The sequence below is a fragment of the Cucurbita pepo genome, chromosome 20 (assembly GCF_057944985.1).
Source record: "Cucurbita pepo subsp. pepo isolate OVF chromosome 20, ASM5794498v1, whole genome shotgun sequence".
Classification (NCBI taxonomy): domain Eukaryota; kingdom Viridiplantae; phylum Streptophyta; class Magnoliopsida; order Cucurbitales; family Cucurbitaceae; genus Cucurbita; species Cucurbita pepo.
This window is the reverse complement of record NC_141817.1, coordinates 8,849,073-8,871,171: the sequence shown is the minus strand read 5'-3', so window position 1 is coordinate 8,871,171 and position 22,099 is coordinate 8,849,073. Positions and strand designations below refer to the sequence as shown.

The 22,099-nt window shown below is 37.6% G+C and overlaps 1 protein-coding gene across 3 annotated transcripts; it reads right to left on the bottom strand.

The window, feature by feature from the left end:
- Positions 1-892: 892 nt before the first annotated feature.
- MGT10 (magnesium (Mg) transporter 10) lies at positions 893-21,804 on the bottom strand. 3 transcript variants are annotated; one of them, XR_015414660.1, is made up of 15 exons: positions 21,353-21,804; positions 20,422-20,494; positions 20,079-20,149; positions 19,838-19,923; positions 19,653-19,743; positions 12,111-12,179; positions 9,785-9,865; positions 9,469-9,634; positions 9,323-9,368; positions 4,757-4,837; positions 4,245-4,327; positions 1,774-1,817; positions 1,547-1,660; positions 1,309-1,372; positions 893-1,238 (listed from the first exon to the last, which is right to left on the bottom strand). XR_015414660.1 is itself a non-coding variant. In XM_087120455.1 (14 exons), the coding sequence occupies exons 1-13, from the start codon at positions 21,728-21,730 to the stop codon at positions 1,565-1,567; spliced, it is 1,365 nt and encodes a 454-aa protein (XP_086976581.1). In that variant the 5' UTR covers positions 21,731-21,804; the 3' UTR covers positions 893-1,372; positions 1,547-1,564. The 3 variants fall into 3 exon arrangements, 1 of the variants encoding a protein (XP_086976581.1); XR_015414661.1 differs by having other exon boundaries at positions 893-1,165; XM_087120455.1 differs by having other exon boundaries at positions 893-1,372.
- Between the last annotated feature and the right edge of the window lie 295 nt (positions 21,805-22,099).

Genomic DNA, 22,099 nt, shown 5'->3' with positions numbered 1-22,099 from the left:
TCTTAAGGACGCTGGTTTGAATGAGAAAAGTCTTTTACAAACCATCATGACCTTAGAAATTTCTCATTTTACCATTTAGCTTAATCATTTAATAAATCATATACATTTCATAAAATATAATTAATTAATTAATTATAATAAATCAATAGTAATTTATTTAAATATCTATATTTTTATTTTATTTTGACAATAAATGTCAAGTACACACATTGCCCTAAAGACTTGGCTTGATGGAACCAAAAAAAAAAAAAAGAAAAAACTTAAAACTACCTTTCTTGATATATTTTTTTTATAAGTTGTATAACAATTTTTTTATTTAACTATTTTGACTTCTTTTTATAACAATTATTTTACTTATTGACTTACTAAAATAATTGTCTGAATTGATTAAGTATCAACTTTGCCAGATGTTTGACTTTATATATACCAACCCTCATGACAAATATAACTTTAAATACTAAATCATCCCTTAATTCATGATAATTCATACCAAATTACCAAGACAAAAGAATAAATCATCCACCTCCGGGTTGTCATTGCTCAATCACTTCCTTTTCCACTAAGTGAATGCTTAGGGACCTTAGCGTACGATCTGGGTTGTTTCCCTCTCGACTTTAGATCTCAGCACCACAAAAGTTTGTCTATGCAAATGATCTAGGCCTGTATTCGGAGTTTCTTTGGAGTTGGTAAGGTGAAATGGGGCCACCCGCCCATTGAGTGCTCTACCATGGGCCTCAACATCATGCTCTACTGAAATAGTTGCGGAAAACCAACTATATCCGATCTTGGTTGATTTAAGAGAAATGTTTCAATTAATTTTGAGTGATACAAATATATATTACATTCACTTAATTATTTTCTAAACTAAAGCATAAAAACAAAGAGATCTCAATGCACTTCAATCCAATACATTAAACAAATTTAAAAATATAGATATTAAAGATTTTCCAATGTGGATTAGTTTTAACATTTCAAAATGAATGTTGAAGGCCAACCGAGCATACCTAAGTGAATAAGACATTAATCACCATCTTAAGGGTCGATATTTCAATCTCCCACTATGAAACAATACGATGAATGGAACTCCACCCTCTCCCCCATTTCAATTGATTTCAAACTCAGGATGAGCATCCAGGTTAGGAGGCAGATTCAAAGATTTCTCCTCCTTTTGTTTCATAAACCAAACTGAATCAGTATGGGGATGGTACCAATATTGGGCTATAGCCTAATAAATGCAGCTGCCACCATATCATATATATGAGAAAAATGATTATTCATATGATACACATAATGGATATATGGCCATACCCTTAACAATTTGCTTTCCCATCGGTGGGATATAACAGCCCCTCCAATATTGAATGTTGAATAACCTGTGCAAACTTATGAGATTAGATGAATATATTTTGTTGTTTAATACCCAAATATGTAATCTGATTAAAAGCTTAAATTCTATTATACCCTACAAACTTTCATATTTATAGTATGGTAAATGAATGAATAAAAGAGATTTGTGATGAGTATGAAAAATTAGTGGGAAAATGATACCTGAAGAAGTATTTAGCTACAGGATTCTCCTATCTCTGAGATACGAATACATGAGAAAGAATGCCACAACAGCGCCAACAATTATCCCAGCTGTTGTTAACCAGAAGGCAAACTGCATGCATCATGTCAAGTGCATCAAATTTACAACACATACAAAATAGAAACAATTGACGATGTTGCATGAATTTGAACATTGTTTTATAAATTGGCTTTTAGAGAATGTACCACGTGTTCTTCGAGGTACGATCGTAAGTTCATGCCGAATATTCCTGCAAAGTGGACGTAAAAAACAATGGCTAAAGGTAATTTGTTCCCGCCAAGAAAAAAAAAAAGCACGTGCCAGCGCCAATAAATTCACGAGAGATTATTTGTGAAATAGCTTCATTGAGTCTCATATTATAGAATAAATTCCTATAATTATGAAATCTATGAGACGGAGGAATAAGCCATTCTTTTTTTAAAATTGCATCGACTAATTATGCCCTACTATGATCAACCAGGGTGAAAGGGGCGTGGGGTAATAATTTCATATTGATCCGAACCAATCTATATGCTCCTGTATCGAATAAAATTCCGGCTAGAAGCATACACGGGAATAAATTCTTTTGTTGAAGTTATCCATGCAACATGTTTCTTTTCTCTTTTCTTTATTTTACTGCTTATTACAGAAGCAGCTCGACTGCATTTTCATACTCAAAATTTACAAGTGACTCAGCCCAGCCTCAATTAGAAAAAGAAAATCTTGGTTGAATCGGGATCGAAGATACTTGGGTTCTGTTATAGGAATAAACTGCAGCTAACAAAGTTTGATTCTTTTGCTATATTCCTCTTACCCTTTTTGCTAGATTAGGGTAGGTTTTAGGAGGCAATCCTAGGAAGACCAACTTTTTTTATCATTGCTTGTACAAAAGGCCGTCTCATTAGGGTTCAGATGGAGGTCTTTGGAAATCCGCCATTTAGCAGGGTGGCTTTCTTTTTGCAACTCTTAGAAGCCTTTCCATAGAGAGAAACAATAGGACTTTTTTAGAAGCCTTTCCATAGAGAGAAACCGTAGGATTTTTAAAGATTTTGAGAGATTGAGAAAAGGTTTCATTCCTGTATATCACATTTTTATTTGGTCATCAATTTTCATTATTTTCAAGGATTTTTGTAATTGTATGCTTTCAACGGTGTACTTTCAACCGTGCAGTGTCGTGATCTTGACATGCTCGTGACAAGTCTTAAGGGGGACTCAAGCCCCATTCACATTTTTCACATGGCTTCGTCGAACCTTAGGCGGAAATTTATCTTTGCCAACCGAACATCACTTGTGCAGAATCTAAGCTTGTTTGGCCATACACGCCGCCTACGCGTGCATGTTCAATCGTCTGTGACATAGCAACATTGCATCTCATCGTCATCTTAGTTCCCAACAACACGACCCATGCATCGTGATGTCATCCCAGTTCTCGAGACACCTTGCCATCTTGGCTTGCTCAGACACATCCATTGGGAACTGACCCATGTGTGGATCATCTCGACGGGACATCCCGAACATCCATCCATTCAGGTTCTCTCGATCATTGGACTCTACTGTGTCCATGCTAAACTATTTACAGGCACACATTCCAAATAGCAGGTGCCTAATCCAACCTCCGACACATGGGTTGGGGCACAATACCAACACACCCGTGCAACCCTTTTCAAAGGAAGCTGCCCGAGACACTCACCCATGCTATGACATACATACGTGCCACAGGGTAGCTCGCTTAGGCCACAGGCCCAGGGGTGGTGGAGAGTGAACACTATGACTCCCCCTATAGTACATTTTGAGGCATTTCTGTTCCTTCTTGAATAGACGTCATTTTGGCAAGCGAACATACGGCCTCGTGCATAGTCCGGCAAGTATTCGATTGACACCAATTTTGGTGAGCTTTCACCTTCCATATCAACGGACTTAATTCTCGAGTTGCATGTTGAAACTCAAATCGAAACCCCAACTTCTAAGGTTATGGCCTGGGGCTCTACTTAGCCCTCTTCGAGCTTGTTTTCGACACTTGTGTCGCCTCGTTCTCTCAAACTTTGCATATGTCTTGACTTAGCTTCAATGTACACTCTCGATGTTTTGAATGATGCACCATCCTCGATTGCATCATGACATTTCTCAATCTTACCCCTCACACGGCCAGATGAGCGTCAACTGAGGGTCACAACCTACTGAGGATGTGACTCAACGAGGATGTGACTGTGACACTGGCATTTATCTTGTATGGGTGCTTTTTTTTTAAGTTTATCTGTTTAGTTTTGTTCCTTTACTCTTAGGCTACTGCCAAAATTGAAGCTTTTTTTCAGTATAGTTAGTTTGGTTGCCTCTTGTTGTTAGGCTATCTGCCATGTGTATTTTTCCATTTTTGCAGAAGGACTTTTTTGTTTCTCTTTTACATCTTAGTTTTAAAAGTTCTGGTAGATTACTTGAGTATTTTGTAGGTAAATGCAACTGTCACCCTATTTTCTTCCGGCTGCAATTGTAATTTCCTTCATGCCTTATCTGGCTTCTATCAGTTAAGTTGCTTAGGTTAGGTTTGATCTTTGCTTTCATACACTGTTTTTATTCTCAGCATAAAAAGTTCCCTTAATGGTAAATGAGAATATGATTTAGATCACTTCAGCTCAGTACTCCTAATTCGAATATGCACGATATCTCTTAAAGGGCATACCTGCGACCAGAGCGCCAACAGCCACACAAAATGTCCCAACTTGGAGAAGCAATTCTACTCTGCTAACCTCTAGTCGCCGCGAGCTAATTAGAAGAAGAAAAAACAAATAATTACGAGGCTGAAACATACTTGACAAACTTTGAGAGGGGAAAAACAGAAAAATGAAGAATTATTCCTTAAAGGTATCTTCTGCTCCCCTACTTGGTACAGGAAGTGGGAATTTGATTAACCACAAAAAAGATTAAATCTATTTTTTATAGATAAAATAACATATGGAAGTTGTGACGATTAAGCTATGGGATCTATATATTACTGTCAGGCTTTTGAGATGCATGTTCTATCAACCCTATTATTCTAAAATGTGACTAGAAACACAAATCCCTCAAAACTAGAGCAGAAACATCCACAAAAGGAAAATATTATAAAGCCTCAAACAAAAAGGAAATTAAACAATATGAACTTGCAAGCAGAAGAAACCATTTAACAGGGAAATGTAAGAAGGCAGTTCAGACCTCAAATTGACGGCAATAGAATCTTCCATTTCTTTTGCAGAATCCAGAAGCCTTTCCGCCTGACCATGACAAGATTCGCATCTGCAGATGCAGACAGATAAAATTACGTCAATTAGTTTGAAGAGTTTCATAAGTTTGTACCAAACTACAACAATTAGTTTGAAGGGTTTCAAGTTCTTGCAAAAATGGAAGATTCTATTGCTTTAGTTCATAATGATTTAGTTCTTGCACTTTTAATTTTGCATCCATTTAGTCCTTGAACTTTAGTGCTAACTACGTAATAAACAAGACTTCTTACCTATGTAGATCGCTAAACTCATTAAAAATCAAGTGTTCATGAGTATAACCAAATTAGTAAGTCAAATAAATCACAATGCCAATGCAGTGACACAGTAGTAGTTACTACAATTCATTTAGGATATCCAATTCAAGATATAATTTTTCAAAGGAGAAGCTCTTTAGATTTAAACTGCCATGATCCACGGAGGCCCTTCGTCGCTTCAATTTGTTATGATTGATTACCAAGGACTATAGAAAGTGGTATCAATGCATTCGTTCCAAGGGCGTGTCTAGAGGAAGAAAGATGGATAGCCGTCTAGAGGTTGTTAAATCATGAATGGAAGTGTGGCGTAGGATATGCAGAGAAGTTTCATATATTGATTGATGCAAGAGCAACTCCAAAACATTTATCATAGGAACGAACATTACAATGTAGGTGGATGGAATAAAACAGATTAATCATATGTTGTGAGAGCATCTTAATACTACGAGAATGATAAATGGTCTAAAGTAAGGTCAAGAGCAAAACAACGAAAGGGTGGAGCACAGATAAGTGAGTCCACTGCATTAGTGTGTGATGGAGGAAGATATTGAGAATCGAATGTGAGAAAGTTGAACTTACCCGTTACTAATATTTGGAGGTACAGATCAAGACAGATAGACTTCTGAACTGAAGAGATGTTTTTCAGTCAACCAGATGAATGAATGGGAAAAACTAAAGGTGATAGCCTTAAGTATGACCAAAGATGCAATGTCCTAATACCTTCGGCAGAAGGGTGGAGAACCATTCAAGATTTATGCTTGGCAAAAAGTTCAAAAGATACATTGGAAATTCACAGACGACATAGAGAGAAAGATAACCGTTTCTTGGCTCAACATCGATTGTATGAAATGACATATCTAATTAGACGTCCTCAAGGTTATTATCCCCACGATTCAAGGCATCACAAGAAAGGACGTCCTCAAGGTTTTTCTTGTAAATCATACAAGAGGGAAGTCATAGAGTAAAAACTCACCTATATTTTTTCAAGTTTTTCTTTTTTTTTTTTTTCTTTCAAAGATTACTACACGAGAACTGTTAGGTGAGTGGGATGCTTCCACGAGTTGGAGCTTTCCCAATTTATAGTAGAATCCACCAACTATATCTCCAGATTTCGAGGGAGCTTTGGTGACTACAACGTCATACTACCTAAATACAGGAAACTCACTCCCCTAAAATTTAGCATCAAGCTTATGACTTTGCTAAGTCCAAGTTTATCCTATTCTATAAGGATATTTTAACTTGGAAGCTTGCTCTCTATTCCAAGTGCTTTCACTCGAGTTCCTCACTCCATTTCCTTGGCACTTTGACTAATATCCATCCAATAATCTGAGAGCTCATGAACGCCTACACATCGCCCTTGTGCATGCACCCGCCCTGGAAGACACATGCCCCAACTATCATAAGCATCCTACCCTCCTGTTGGTGCCTGCTTGTCATCCATGTTATGCCATCCTCGTGGTCATGGGGATTCTGACCACCCACAAGCGCCACCCCAAGGTATGTAACTACTCTCATACTGTCTTTTTACGGTCTTGGCCTAATGTTTGCTCTCTAGTGTGCTGCCCCACATACCATGCTACTGGCTTATGTAAATCTATCGAGCCCAGTCGCATGTCTTAATACTGAGTCTTACAAACCTCCTCGGCTAGAGCTCTTCAACATCCTCGTCGAATTTCTTCTCGACCAGTACTGTTGTATATGGTCTTCAAATTGCCATAACGCCACCTCTCTTCCTCAAGAAACTTCTTGGTCACCCTCACCTTTCCATTTTATAAGGTAATATGTCCATCAATTCTTTTTGCTCATCCTCATTGTTCAATGGTCCAAGATTTCTGCGACTTCTTGCTCAAATTGTTTCTGGATAATAACTGGGGCTCACTTGGTCTGTCTTCGGTTTCTGTCAATCAAATCTTGTGAAAAAGGCTCGAGGAAACTCATGTGAAATGTTAGGTGGACCTTCAATCATTCAAGTAATTTCAAAAGGTAAGCCACGTTGCCTACTCGTTTGACAACTTTGAAAGGACCATCGCATCTCAACATCAAACCTTTGTGCACATTCTTGCCTCAGCTTCTTCCACATCTAGGGAGTCAGATTTAGCAATACGAGTTCTCCCACTACAAACTCCAACGGTTGTCTTCCCTCATCCACGTACTTCTTCAATCTATGTGCAACTTTTTCCAAGCTGTTTCAAGCTAAGTCCATTTCTTGCTTGTCACAAGAGAAATTATGAGTAGTAAAGCACCTCCCCCCAGTGTGCTATTTCATTACCACATAAGGACAAGGAGGTTTTTCCTTGGTTGTTAATTTTGGCGGATTTAGACCACTAATAGAGGACTTGTTATAATAGAATTGGCCCACATCAAGTAAGCTCCCCCAATTCCATTGACTTGTCATTGCATAGTGTCTATGGTGTACTCTTCCAACAATGTGTTGGTTCTTTTGAGATGCTCATCTATCTATGGTAATTTTTCAAGGAGAACTTCAGTTTTTCTTGAAAAACAACTCCGCAGGTACATCTGTAGGACATGCATGTGGCGCTACCATAAATACTACGTACTTAGCAAACCTTTCAACCTATGAAGATAGAAGCCAATCCAACAATGAAGTCTGTGGAAACCGATCTTCCACAATTTCTATGGAATATAAAGAGGTTTAAGCAAGCTAGCCTCTTTTCCTTCCACCTTGACTAGTTGGCACACTAGACAAGTTTTTACATACGCGTCCAGATCCTCATGCATCTTGGGCTAGAAATATGTCGTGATAGAAAGACTTGCATCCGTTATACTGTGACTAGTCCACTCGGGATCATGCATCTTACACATCAACTCCTTCCTCAGTCCCCCTGACTAGGGACCGAAAGTCGGCTCCCTTAGTACAGATCAGCTTATTCTCAAGTCAATAGCTAATTACAATTCCTTCCCGAATCTCTTCCAAGGTTTTGGCTGGTTGACATACCATGTCAAGAAAACTTGTCAATGGAAGTTAATGCTGCAACATATGTACTTACTTCTTGGCAGCTTCGAGCATCGAGTACCGTGTTCTGGCTTCTTGGTTTGTGCAACCACGTGAAGTCCAACTCCTCGAGGAGCTCTTGCAACCTTGTCTGTTTAGGGGTTATCTCCTTATAGGTTTTGAATGAGTGTTGGCTATGTTGTTCATCACCACAACAAACTTCATGTCGAGCAAATAATGTCTCCAGGTATCAAGACAATGGACCACCATTTTTTTCAAGTGGCAGTAAAAAAGAAGGTTCCAAAGTTAGGCACATTCCACGTCCACGAGGATGGCATAGCAGGCAGGACAAGCAAGCCTCGGCGAGAGGGTCGGACACTATTAACAGCACGGGCATGCTCACAGGCAGCACGCACTCACCAAGGTGCACATATGCATACACAGGCAAGCGCACACACAACAGGGACTGCGAAGGTAGGCTCACACATGGATGGTAAACCGTTCTCTTCTCAGATTTTTGGCAAAAAAAATTAGTCTAAATGCTACGAAAATGGAGTGACGAACTTTAGTGAAAGAAAGTGGAGAGCAAGCTTCCAAGTCAAAGTATCCCTAAAGGGTAGGAGGAAAACTTGGGTTGGACCTAAAATTACCAAAGTCAAGAACTTGATGCTAAAGTTAGGGAAGTGTTTTTACTATATTTAGGTAGCATGACCTGTAGTAACCAAAACTCGCTTGATATGTAGAGATTAGTTGGTGGATAGTACTATAAATTGGGAGAGTTCTAACTTGTGGAACTATATCCCACACACAATTTATAGTTCTCCTGTGTCTTTGAGAGAAAAAGGAAAACTGGGGAATTCTCCCTTTAACCAATTCTGTGGTTGCTCATTAGTGTGCTTGCCTTCTTCTAAGGGATTTGAACAAGCGTAGACATATTGACAATTCTGTGGTTATAATATATATGCGGATAATAGGGAGAACTTTGTGCAAAATGGTTTACTATGATTCCCAACATACGTATGCAAGTTCTTTGTTCCTTCACATGTTACTATGATATCTATAACAGGAAGCATATATATTATAACCATTTATAATATGTTTAACATTAAATTATATATATAATATATATATATATATATGCGCACGTGTGCATGTTTTATAAAAAATCATTAAATAAGTCATTAACATTTATTTATTATATTATAGACTGAAATGAAAATACATGTATGGAAAAATTTGTAGCCTGCTCCCCCGTAAGTGTGGGATGTGGCTTATCTAATATCAAAATTACCTCTGGAGATAATTTTCCAACAGCATTTCTATTTCTTCTTCCTCGTCTGCAGATAGAGTTCAATAAAATATCACAAAAAAGGGTTGCACAGTGAAATCAAGGCTGAAGAAAATAGTGAATGAAGCAGCTGAAAGTGTATAACTTGCCATCAGCAATCTCCTTATCCAAAGGAAGAGAGCACTCCACATCATCATTTCCTTTATTAATCGTGCAATTTCTTCCCATAATACAGATGCGTCGTATTTCTTGCGGGTCCTCCAGAAGATCAAGAAGCATTTGTCTGAGTGCCCCTGCCCTGGAACCTAATTCTACCTGGCAATCAAATTGGCGGTAGAGGGGATCATATTAAAATTACTCATTTTGTTGCATAACATAGCGAGGTATATTTTGAATTTAAGAAAGAATAAATAAAATAAAACAAAATAAAATAACTCTATCCAAAATAAGTTCCAAAAGCTGTACCAAAGTCTGCTTGCTGATGCGAAGTTGTTCCAACACATCTGCAGTTAATTTGTTGGGCAATACCTCAAGTAGAGCTTGAACCTGAAGCCAGACGAACTTAATAAATAAGTTTTCCTTTTTTCTTTCTTTTTCTTTTTAAATAAGGTTTCCTTTGTCACTACAGCTGTGGGAAGATCAGGCATAATAAAGGGAAGAAACATTTATCCTTTATGTTTATATTCCACGAATACATTATTAATTGAAGTTTGGTAATTTTATCATTATTTTATCATTTTATTATTGGAGGGCTTGAGATTGGGAATTGAAGGACTTGTAACAAAGCCCGGTTGGTGAAATGGATTTGGTATTTTCCCCTCGAGTCTAGTTCTTTATGGCTATTGTGGAAGGATACTTATTCTGAGCTCCCTTCTTTTTCTCATCTTGTCCATTGCATTGTGGTTGAGGGGAAGGAAACATATTTCTAGGAGGATCAGTATGTGGGGGATAGACCTCTCTGCACTACGATTTCTCGTCTTTACCACCTTTCCTCCTTGAAAAATCGTTTTGTAGCTGATATCTTAAATTGGTCTGGAAGCTCCCTCTCTTTTTTTCTTTGGGTTATGTCGTCCTTCGTCCGATAGCGAAATGACAGATGTTATGTTTTTCCTGTCTTTGATAGGAGAAGTTTTTAGGAATAGGACAAGGGATGTGCATATCTGGAGTCCTAATTCATTGGGGGTTCTCTTACAGCTCCTTTTGTTGCTTATTAGACCATCTTCCCACTAGAGATTCTGTTTTTCCGGCCCCCTAAACGATCAAGATTCCAAAAATGTTGAAGTTCTTTGTCTGGTACATTATCTATGGTCATGTGAGTACTCTGGATCAGCTCTCAAGAAAGTGGTCTTCGTTGTTGGTATTTTGTTGTATCCTTTGTCAGAGGGGAGAAAACCTGGATCATTTACTTTGGAATAGTGACATTGGGAGTTATTTTCTAGAGGCATTTGGCTTTTGCACATCACAGAGACCTATTTGAGATGATCAAGGAGTTTCTTGAGGTTTGTCGGGGTGTATGTGTTATTTCGGGATCTTTGGAGGGAGATGAACGATAGAGTATATAAAGATTTGGAAAGGAACCCAAATAATGCGGGGCCCTTGCTATATTTCATGTTTCTCTTTGGTTTTAGGTTTTTCTGTTTTTTTTTTTTTTTTTTTTTTTTTGGTGATGGTGGTCCGTGTATTCTTTAATTTTGTAATAAAAATACCACGAGCAATAGAGTGCAATGTCAACTTTATTTTAAGCCAACCAATGGGGAGACGAATCTTTGCCCCATTGAAATTTAATTTGGAAATTTAAGAGCCAAAAAAGGTCGAAGTCTTCCTTAGGTCGCTGTCTCAGAAGTTTGAATACTCACGAAAAACTTCAAAAGGAAATGCCGAAATTGGGTGATGTTTCCCTCTGTTTGTTGTGTATGTTTACAGAAGGAAGAATCCCTAGACCATTTCGTCCTTCACTGCCCCCTTTTTGTGGATAAAGGGTTCCAGGGTTTATTTTAAGAATTTAGCGTTGAGTTTTGGAAGGTTTGTTGGTGATAGGGGAAAAGTCATTTGGCGTTGTGCAACGCGCTCTCTTCCTCGGGGCTTTCAGAGGGAAAGGAACAACCAGGTGTTTGAAAATAAGTTCTCTCCTTTTGATTATTTTTGTTTTTGCTACAACAGAATGCCTCTTGGTGGTGTACAAATCATGCTAAATTCTTTTGTAAATTACAGTCCTTTAATGATTATTAACAATTCGAAAGCTTCCTTTGTTAGTTCTTTAGGGGAGGGATAATCTCTACCCACTGCTCTTAGGCCATCTCTTTTGGTTCTCTAGAGGAATATACGTACTAAAAAAACTTATCATTGTAATTAATACCCAATAATATTGTTTTCGAAACATAGAAGGATCCTAAGGCCAGAAGAATGCACAAAGGAATTGAACCCAACTGAGAACTTCAATTTTTCTTCAAGTTTGTCGCCTAGTCTAAGAAATTTGTCCATTTGTTTCATGTAGCCACAACTCTGTATAAGCATTATAATTTTTCAATCAAGACTAAGAGAATAAATTTCACAAAAACCACAACGTGTAAATTTATTAACATTGAAACAGACATACAAAATCAAGCCTACAATAGCAATTCTAGACTGACGAAGAAGATAAAGCAATGAATACTAAATCTGTCCAGGTCGAACTGGTGGCAGATTGATCAAGTTTATTCTACTCTGATCTTTTCTAGGGGAAAAACAAGACTAAATGGGAGAAACAGAAAACGAATTTTTATATTTATACTCACTATGTTCCCATACTCACACGAGGTTCTACTTTCATTAGTCGCTGCTCCAAACGCTGTGTTCGTGAAAGCAATGCAGCTTCAACAACCTAAAATATATATAAAAAATAATAATAATAATAATAAATAAATAAATAAATAAAACATACTACGGTAATACAACTTAAAGAGGAGAGTGCTTAAGATGAATATCAAGCAAGATTAATGCAAGTTACGAGAACACATGACCATGAACTATTGAAATAAACCACGGATTCAAGAAATACTGGTTCCTCTTCAGTCCGATTTTCTTTTTCATCGTTATGAGAAACTTTCATTTGCAGCCTAGTCATTTTTTTGTCAAGTTTTCTCCTCTTACATAACTCTTTCCTTTCAAATGTATGGTTCTTTACTGTAATAGCTAACTACAATATAGCCCAACAAGAAATATGAAGCTTTTTGACAAGCTGAAAAACTTTCTTGGCCACTCAAAAGTGATGTCCAAATTGCTGGGTTTCTAGATTAGGAGAATAACTTCTAATCATTTCCTGTCCTACTCGAAAGGCTGGCTGGGGGATACAAATGTGGGCTCTCACCTCTTTCAGGTTTGAAAATATGCAGCTTGATCATTAAAAAAATGAAAAATATTAATGTAATAGTCTACCTGGATAAAGCACGTATGCAAGGTTGGGTGGAACATGATTATATGATAAAATTGAAAGCTTTATAATCATCCGTCAAGTTTGGAACAAAGAGGTTGTCGGAGATGCTCACTAGTAAAAAAATGGGTTTCTTTTCGTGATAAAGGGCCTTGGTTGATTTAGAAGACTCTTATCTCCACTTTGATTCTCAAAATGACATTAGGCTCAGCCTAAAGTTCCAGCATTTCGATTTCACAGAAAAAGAAGAAATTTTTTCAGAGATCAAGAACAAAATCTAAATGTCTCCATGATGAGAATCTCTCATCCTTCTATCGTTGGGCTAACTGATAGCACATATAACAAATTTTTAGACTCAGAGACAACTAATTTAAAAGGAGAAAGCCCTTTCTCTAATATAAAATGAGAAAGCCCGTTTAGAAAAGTAAACAAAGGTCTCACATTGTCTAGAAAATGGAAAGATTCGTGATATATAAATGAAGATAATTATCTTCATGGGTAAGAGGTCTTTTGAACAAAACTAAAAACTAGCTTATGCCCAAAATGGACAATATCATACCGAGAGTTCATTGTCTCCAATGGAGATAGGTAGATAATATCATAACCTTGTGCACATTTGTAAAGATATGCAAACAACAAACTCTCTACCTATCTGAGTTAGGATTCAGATAGGATTAATGAACCCTCCACATGTTTCCACTTTGGCATAAACCCTCAAAACATTGTTTTCAGTTTTACACAAAAGTCTCATATCAATGGGGATAATTGTTCTCACTTATATAGCATGGATCTTTCCTATCCTTAGACGATATGGGACTTTATTTGTACTCCTACAATGGTATGATGTTAGCTACTTTAGACATAAACTCTCGCTAGTTTGCTTTTAGTTTTGCCCAAAAAAAACCTTGTATCACTGGAAATAATTGTCTTCCCTTATATACCATAGAATTTACCTTTCACTAACTAATATCAGTAAGAATGTTTGATTAATCCACCACCATTTCTTCTTTATAATCATTTACAGAATACAGAAATATGGTAAATTACAAATAATATGGAAATAGCAATAAAAGGAAAGAATAATAAATGAATACAATATATTTGCCTTTAATAAAAGGACAAATATGGTAACCCGTAATGTAAGGCAAATATCTAGATATTTGTTTTATAATGAACGGTCAACTATCCTTAACACCCCCCCGCAAGCTGAGCGTCGGATTTGAACGAATGTGAAGCTTGGATCTGAAAAATTCAAAGAGAGGTCGAGAAATACTCTTTGTGAAGATGTCAGCAACTTGGAGATGAGAGGGTACATATTGTGTGCGAAATTTGCCAGCGATAACAAGTTCTCGAAGGAAATGATAATCTAGTTCAACATGTTTGGCCCGCTTGTGAGAAACGGGATTAGAGCTAAAAAAAAATAGCATTTTGCTGTCACATAAGAGTAAGGGCTACTGTGAAATAGGGACCTTGAGGTCATGCAAAAGATGCGTAACCCAAAGAAGTTCAGCAGCCGTTGTGGCAAGAGCACAATACTCAGATTCACAGCTGGAGCATGAGACAGTAGGTTGCTTTTTGGCACTCCAAGAAACGAGATTGTTACCAAGATAAATAGAATAGCCGGATGTAGAACGACGAGTATCGGGCCAACCAGCCCAGTCAGCATCCAAGCGACTAGCGTACTAGGAACAGTGGATGTACGAAAGGTAAGACCAAAGTGGAGTGTTCCTTTGACATAGCGAAGAATACGTTTGACAGCAAGAAAGTGATCTGCAGTAGGGGCATGCAAGAATTGACAGACAAAATTGACAGCATAGGCAATATCTGGACGCGTAATAGTCAAGTATTGAAGGGCGCCAACAAGAGATCTGTAGAGAGTAGGATCAGAGAAAGGAGAACCATCAACAGTCAGGTGTTGAGAAACAACCATGGGAGTGTGAACTGGTTTGCTATCGAGCAACTGAGTACGAGTAACAATAGAGAGACCATTAGGAGTGGGTGAAGCTTCAAGACCAAGAAAGTAACTGAGAGAACCCAAATCTTTGGTAGCAAACTCAGAATGAATCTTGCGAGTAAAGCTGTCAATAAGAGATGAGTTGTTGTCGGTAACAATAATGTCATCAACATAAAGAAGCAAATAGATAAGGTTAGATTGCTGATGAAAGATCCTAAGATTAGGGTTTCTGTGAAGGATGAAGGTTGATTGGGAAGAAACTGAGAGAGTCTATATCAGCTAAGGGGAAAACCGATTAGGTTGGAAAAGGTGAGGTTGTATGTACAGAGTATGACGAAAGGTGATTTGGAGGTCAATAGGGTGGAGCCGAAGAGTAATCAATCGGATCTGCATGTAGCAGCCATGACGACTGCCCCTGCGGCGTCAAAGCCAGCAATGGTGGTGGGGAAGAACAGTGGAAGATTTCAAAAGCCATTGAAAAGAAAGGATACGGGTTGCTAAACCAAAATGGCTCTGATACCATAAGAATGTTTGATTAATCCACCATACCTAAATGGTGGTGAGAGTTCTCTTCTTTATAATCATTTACAGAATACAGAAATATGGTAAATTACAAATAATATGGAAATAGCAATAAAATGAAAGAATAATAAATTAATACAATATAGTTGCCTTTAATAAAAGGACAAATATGGTAACCCGTAATGTAAGACAAATATTTAGATATTTGCCTTATAATGAACGGTCTAACTATTCTTAACAATTAGACTTTGTTTACATTCTTAATAATCTTTTCCTCGACAAAATACCACCTGAGTCCCCTAATATAGTCATTCGTTTATCTACTCCCTACTAGCAACAATAGCTTTGCTATTATCAAGGCAGGCAACATGCTTGTATAGAGCCCAACCAAGGATCACGTTATGGGATAAACCATTGTTGACCACTATCACACCCTTAATATGTTAGGTTATGGAACCTTATTTATAGTTTAGTTAGTAAAGCTATATAAAGTAAATTGTTAGTAAATAGCGTATAGTAAAAAGCTATGTATAGTAAAAAGGTATAAGGTAGATAGTTATATATGGTAGATAGTTATATATAGTAGATGGTTATATTTGGTAAAGCTATATATAGTAAGCTGAATCATATATATATATATATATATATATATATATATATATATATATATATATATATATATATATTCCATCCGTCTAAGCTTTGAAAATGTACTTTTATGGATTCTTTGTATTCTCTTACTGAAGTCATCAATACAAATCCTTTTAGCCAGAGTTCTCCTTGCATTTTCTCTCTCCTGTTCTTTGTATTCATCTAGATCAAATGTCTGCGTTGTTGTGTGATCCTAACAACTGGTATCAGAGCTAGGCGAAATTCACCACAATCTGTGAAGATGGAAAGCTTAAAAATTGGAATTGAGAAATTCGATGGATCCGATTTTGGTCTCTGGAAGATGCAGATTGAAGATTATCTGTACCAGAAAGATCTTTACGAATCCTTGTTGGGGGCTATGCCGGATACCATGACCACGGAGCAGTGGAAGCTCAAGGAATGACAAGCGTTAGGGTTGATCCGGTTGACGTTATCCAGAAACGTGGCGTTCAACATCACCAAGGAGAAGACAACGTTATATCTGTTGAAGGTGGCAGATACTCAAGAAACTTCTGAGACTGTTGGAGAGGAACCAGCAGTGGAGCAAGTGACACCTGAATCGATGTTGAGAAGATCATCCAGTACTATCAGAGTACCAGATATGTAAGTACCTTCATTACACTATCTGTTGTTGACAGGGAACTAGAGTCCTTTGATGAGGCCCTACAGTTGGAGGATACAACCAAGTGGGAGCAAATCATGGATGATGGGATGTCAGGCTTCAAAAATGCGTTGTACTGAGGCTGAGTACGTGGCAATAGCTGAAGCTGGAACGGAGACGATATGGATGACTAACTATCTGGAAGAATTGAACATGAAGCAACACGAAAAGGTTCTTTATAGAGTTAGTCAGAGTGTCATACAGTTGGTGAGGAACCCGGTCTATCATTTAAAGAAAAAACACAGAAGGCAATACCATTTCACTCGCAGGTTAGTGGAAGATGGTGATGTGTTTAGAGAAAATAGAGGGTGCAAAGAATCCAGCAAACATGTTGACAAAATGTGTTGATGTTGGAATATTGAGGTTGTGCAAAACCTCAATTGGTATGGTGCAGTGAAGATGTTCATGGTCGTTTGAGAATAAAATTCTTGGTTGACTGGATCAGTCTCCAAGTGGGAGAATTGTTAGGTTATAGAGCTTGTTGCTTATTTATAGCTTTGTCCGCAGTTATATATAGTAAAGCATATATGGTACTCCAAGTGGGAGAATTGTTAGGTTATGGAGCTAGTACTCCAAGTGGGAGAATTGTCAGGTTATGGAGCTTGTTGCTTATTTATAGCTTTGTTCGCGGTTATATATAGTAAAGCATATATGGTAAATGATAAAGTAAATTGTCATAAATAGTAAATAGCTCTGTACAGTAAAAAAACTATATCCGGTAAAACTATGTACGGTAGATAGTTAGCTTATTTATAGCTTAGTCAGTGGTTATAGTAAAGCATATATGGTAAATGACATAAAATAAATTGTCATAAATAGTAAATAGCTTTGTCATAAATAGTAAATAGCTTTGTATAGTTTAGCCAGCCAGCGGTTATAGTAAAGCATATATGGTAAATGACATAAAATAAATTGTCATAAATAGTAAATAGTTTTGTCATAAATAGTAAATAGCTCTGTATAGTAAAAAACTATGTGCTATAGTAGATAGTTATATATAATAAATGGTTATATATGGTAAAGCTATATATAGTAAGCTAAACCATATATATATCCCCTCTTTGTAGCTTTGAAAATATATTTTTCTGTATTCTCTCTTATTGTACATACCTGACGTCATCAATACAAATCCTTTTAGTCAGAGTTCTCCTTGCATTTTCTCTCTCCTGTTCTTTGTGTTCACCTAGATCGAGTATGTGCGTTGTTGTGCGATTCTAACATCTCCCCCATGAACAAAGATACTCTCCTAATCAATCTACCTAACTTGATAGTACTATTCTTTATCTTTCTATCAGTATGCTAAACTTGCTAGAGCTCTACTAGCTCTTCACTCGTTGTTCAATCTAGGGTTTCATCTACAATTTCATATGACTCTAAGGTTCACTAATTTGTTGTGACTATGAGGATTTTACTAACACAGCTAAATTTAGACTACAGTTTTGAACCAAGACAAAGAACCCCCTACAGTTTTGAACCAAGACAAAGAACCCCCCACATACCTCTTTCAAATGGTATGGTACTATCCAATTTGAGCAGTCTCCATGCCTTAATTTTTTAGTTCACCTAAAACATATCGTATCAATGAGACGTTGTCTTTCATTTATATACGGAGATGTTCTCCTTGTCCAACCAATATAGAAGTTTGATCGCATTCCCACAATTCATAAAATGATAGATTAAAGAAGATCGCATTCCCACAACTCTTGAAAGGCATGCAAAGTTTGTAGGTGTAAGGTGTCACGGTCGTACTTTTTCAATCGTGCGGCGTCGTGATGTTGACACGCTCAAGACCAGCCTTGAGGGGAACCCAAGTCCCATATTCATTTTTCACTCGGCTTTGTAGCTTCATCGAATCTTAGGCGAGATTTGTCTTTGCCAACCGAACATCAGGTTGTGCGGGATCCAAGCTTGTTCGGCCACACACGCCGCTTGCGCATGCATGTTCAATCATCTACAACACAATCGACTTGCCTGTACACTAGGCCAAGTCATTCGGCTCAACCTTGCCTTTACTCGGGGCCAAGGTCTCTCGTATGCAACATGGCATCCAACATCATTTTTGTTCCCAATTAACATGATCCATATGTATTGACGTCATCCCAAGTCACGGGGTGTCGTCGGCCATCGCAACTCACTCGGTCATGCCATCGAGAACGGGCCCTTGTGTTGTTCATAACATCAGAACATCCCGAACATCTATCCATCCGAGTTATATTGAGGCATTGGACCTCCCATGCCCATGTCATGTCATTTATGGACTCCGTACCGAATAGCAGGTGCATAATCCAACCTCCGACACATGGGTTGGGGCGCAATACCAACCCACCTGTGTCGTCCGGTACTGTCCTTGAAACACTCATTTCAAAGAGAGTTGCCCGAGACAATCAATGTTCGCCCTCACTGTGATACACATATGTGTAACAAGGTAGTTCTCTTACGCCACAGGGCCCAGGGGTGGTGGAGAGATGACACCATGCCTCCCCCTAAGGTGCATTTTGAGGCATTTTCAATCCTCCTCGGGTAGACGTCATTTTGGCGAACGGTCATACAGTGTCGTAGAGCGTTCGTCTGGTGTCCGATTGCCACCAAATTTGGCGAGCATTCATGTTTCATATGGACGGACTTGACTCTAGAACTGCAGACCCAAATTCCTTTCGGAACCTCGACTTTTGAGATTAAGGCCCAAAGCCCTACCCGGCTTTTCAACAAGTCTATCTTTGACACTTGTGACTACTCGTGGATCATATCTTGCTTATGTCTCATAGAAAAAATTCAATGTAAGCTTCAGAATTGGTAGGAACCTTTCACTGACCTCTCAAGGCCAGATTCTAATTTGAAAACCTTTATGGTCAGAACATATGAACAAATCCCAGAAGCTAATCTCACTTTCATCTGCTGACAATAATTATCAGGTCTCCTAGCAACTTGGATTCACATAATGGTATAAGAATTCTCAAAAGCAGATAGTGGTAATTTTTCATTGCTTCAGGCAGTAAGCTTCATGGGGACCAAATTCTGATTAGGAAACTTCTTACCGTAGATGTACTGAAGTACCGCAGTCCATATGCTAATTTTGCTTGCATCTGCCAACTCTAATTATATGATGTAAATTACTATATTTACAAAAATTACTAACCTCAAGTTCAAATGGCATTGCTGGCACTCCATTCATGCTTTTTGGGTTCAATCGTGGCAACAATGATTCAATAAAAGCCTGTCCTCCTGGACTGAAGATGATCACCATCATGCAAAAAGAATTGCAATGTCAGAAATGTTGTACGAGAGAAAGAATATGGCACCAGTTCCAAGTTAGATGGATACCGGTTATAATCGAATATGAGGACACAGTCCGGCATAGCTATTGCTCGCAGCGATCCCAGATTAAGTAAAATAGCATTTTCACGGACCTGGGATTTGAACCACAAAAAAAATATTGCTAGTATCATTTATCGACTTTAATTTCTTAATTTCATAAGTTTATGCCAAATGCTAACACTTCAACATAAAAAGCTTATAATCTAAAAGATACAATAGGAAACTAAAATGGTGGAAATCAACATACCAGTAATGTAGGCATTGAGTTTGTCAAAAATAAAGATGGATCAACACTCCGGACATCACGTGGACGAAGCCCTGATAGTTAAAAGAATATCCACAAGAGAAAAATAATGAAAGGAAAACATATATAGTTTCTTAACAAAAAGTAGCAAATCACATTATTTGTCATCCCACGGTTATCTATCAGTGAAGGGGTAAAAATCCAACGGTGAGACATCCGGAAGCATTTTACATTCCAGAAAGAAAGTGCAAAGAAGTCAATGAAGACTAAAAGTTTTCAACGGCATATACATATAGAAGCTAAACATCGAAAAGAGAACCAGAAAGTTCTGGTAAGATTTACTCACCACTTGACTTCAACAGCTGACGTCTGTTTATCTTCCTAGTAGATACGGCACCATTGGCTTTAACCTCTAATACCTAAGTTGTCAATAAAGATGAACATCGGGAGTCAGATCTCCCCTTCATCTAAGAAAGAATCCCTCAGATAAATCTCCACAGGAAAAGATTTGGTTGAGGAATCAAATCAAAACAATTACAACCCCCAAACCATTAATTCAAATCAGTGGAAGGATTATAACACGAGGTCTTAACATAAGCTATAGTTTTATAAATATTCTTCCATAAGCTTAAATTTTGTAAATATTCTGCCCTTAAAATATAAGTTTTTTTTTTTTTCTTTAACCTCAAAGAGGAATTAAACTCCTCAAAAGTCATAGTTTTGCATCATGTATTTGATGGGGTATGATTTATGCAGAGCATATGAAATAAGATTTGTCCTCACGTTGGTGTACCTTAGAAACAGGTTAGAAGTTCGAATGATCTCTAAAAAAAGTATAAAACAAAAGGTTGTAGGCCGCTAATGTCTTTAATATTTAAAAAAACATTAAATTACTACAAGATTAGATGCACTTAAAACTGTTTAAAGTTTTAACATTAAACCTATTGCAACATAGCATCATAACTGGAACATCACTTATGGATGCAAGGAAGTCTAACTATTACTACTCAACTTTCTTCAACATCAACAACAAAATTGCACTTATTAGCAACTGACGACGAATAGGCATTAGCAGTCTCACCATTCCCTAGCTAATCTCCCTCATGAACCAATAATTGACTTGATTCAAATTTTCGGTTCGATGTTAAAATTTCCTACTCTAATCCAACAACAAGAAAACAAAGAAACTAGCAGCAAACACATACCAATTCACGTAAAAAAAAAAAAAAAAAAAAAAAAAAAAAAAAAAAAAAAAACAACGTATCGAAGCAACAGACCTCATAAACCGACTCACGAATCGCAAGCGACAGATAATCACTCGGCGACGAGGAAGAAATCCTCTGCGCAGAAGCAGCAGAGACCACAGAGCTTTCTTGCTGAACACCAATATCATCCTCACGATCTCCCCCTTCGTCAACATCGGACATCAACGCTTCCGATTCACTCCACTGATCCTCCTCAGTGGACATGGAGAAACACTTGGTTCTGGAAGATAAAATCATCCTGCACTTCCGCGACGGAGGCAAAGAGGAAAGCCATGGAGATTGGAAGAAGCGCGATACGGAGCCGAGGTCAGAAATGAGAAGGTGGCGAGAGGACGAGGAGAGGGCTTGAGGAGGGAATCGAATGAGTTGTAGGGATGGATAGAGCGCCATTGGAGAGCGATACGAGCTCCCTGGTTGTGAACATTAAATGGGTTTTGAGGTTTTCTCGGAAGAAGAGAAGAAGGAAAAAGAGATGTAGTATTTATATATGGAATTAAATTCGAATGGATAATGTTGAATAAATATTTTAATGAATAAAAAATTAATTAATTAGAAAAAAATTATGATTTGATTTCTCTCATTGGTTAAGGAGAGGTAGTTGCTTGGTTTCTGATTCGTCCAATCTTGGGATCTTCAATTAATTTCTAAATGGATAAAAATACATTTAAATTTTATTATAAAAAATAAAAAAAAATACTCTTGAATTTTCTAAAAATTTCAATAATATTAACTTCAATATATATATATATATATATATAT

Coding starts and splice junctions, on each gene's coding strand:
- MGT10 (XM_087120455.1), bottom strand. CDS start 21,730: ATGGCGCTCTATCCATCCCTACAACTCATTCGATTCCCTCCTCAAGCC. Junction 9,635..9,784: donor GCATCAGCAAGCAGACTTTG/GTACAGCTTTTG, acceptor TTTGATTGCCAG/GTAGAATTAGGTTCCAGGGC. Junction 4,328..4,756: donor TCTATTGCCGTCAATTTGAG/GTCTGAACTGCC, acceptor TCTTCTAATTAG/CTCGCGGCGACTAGAGGTTA.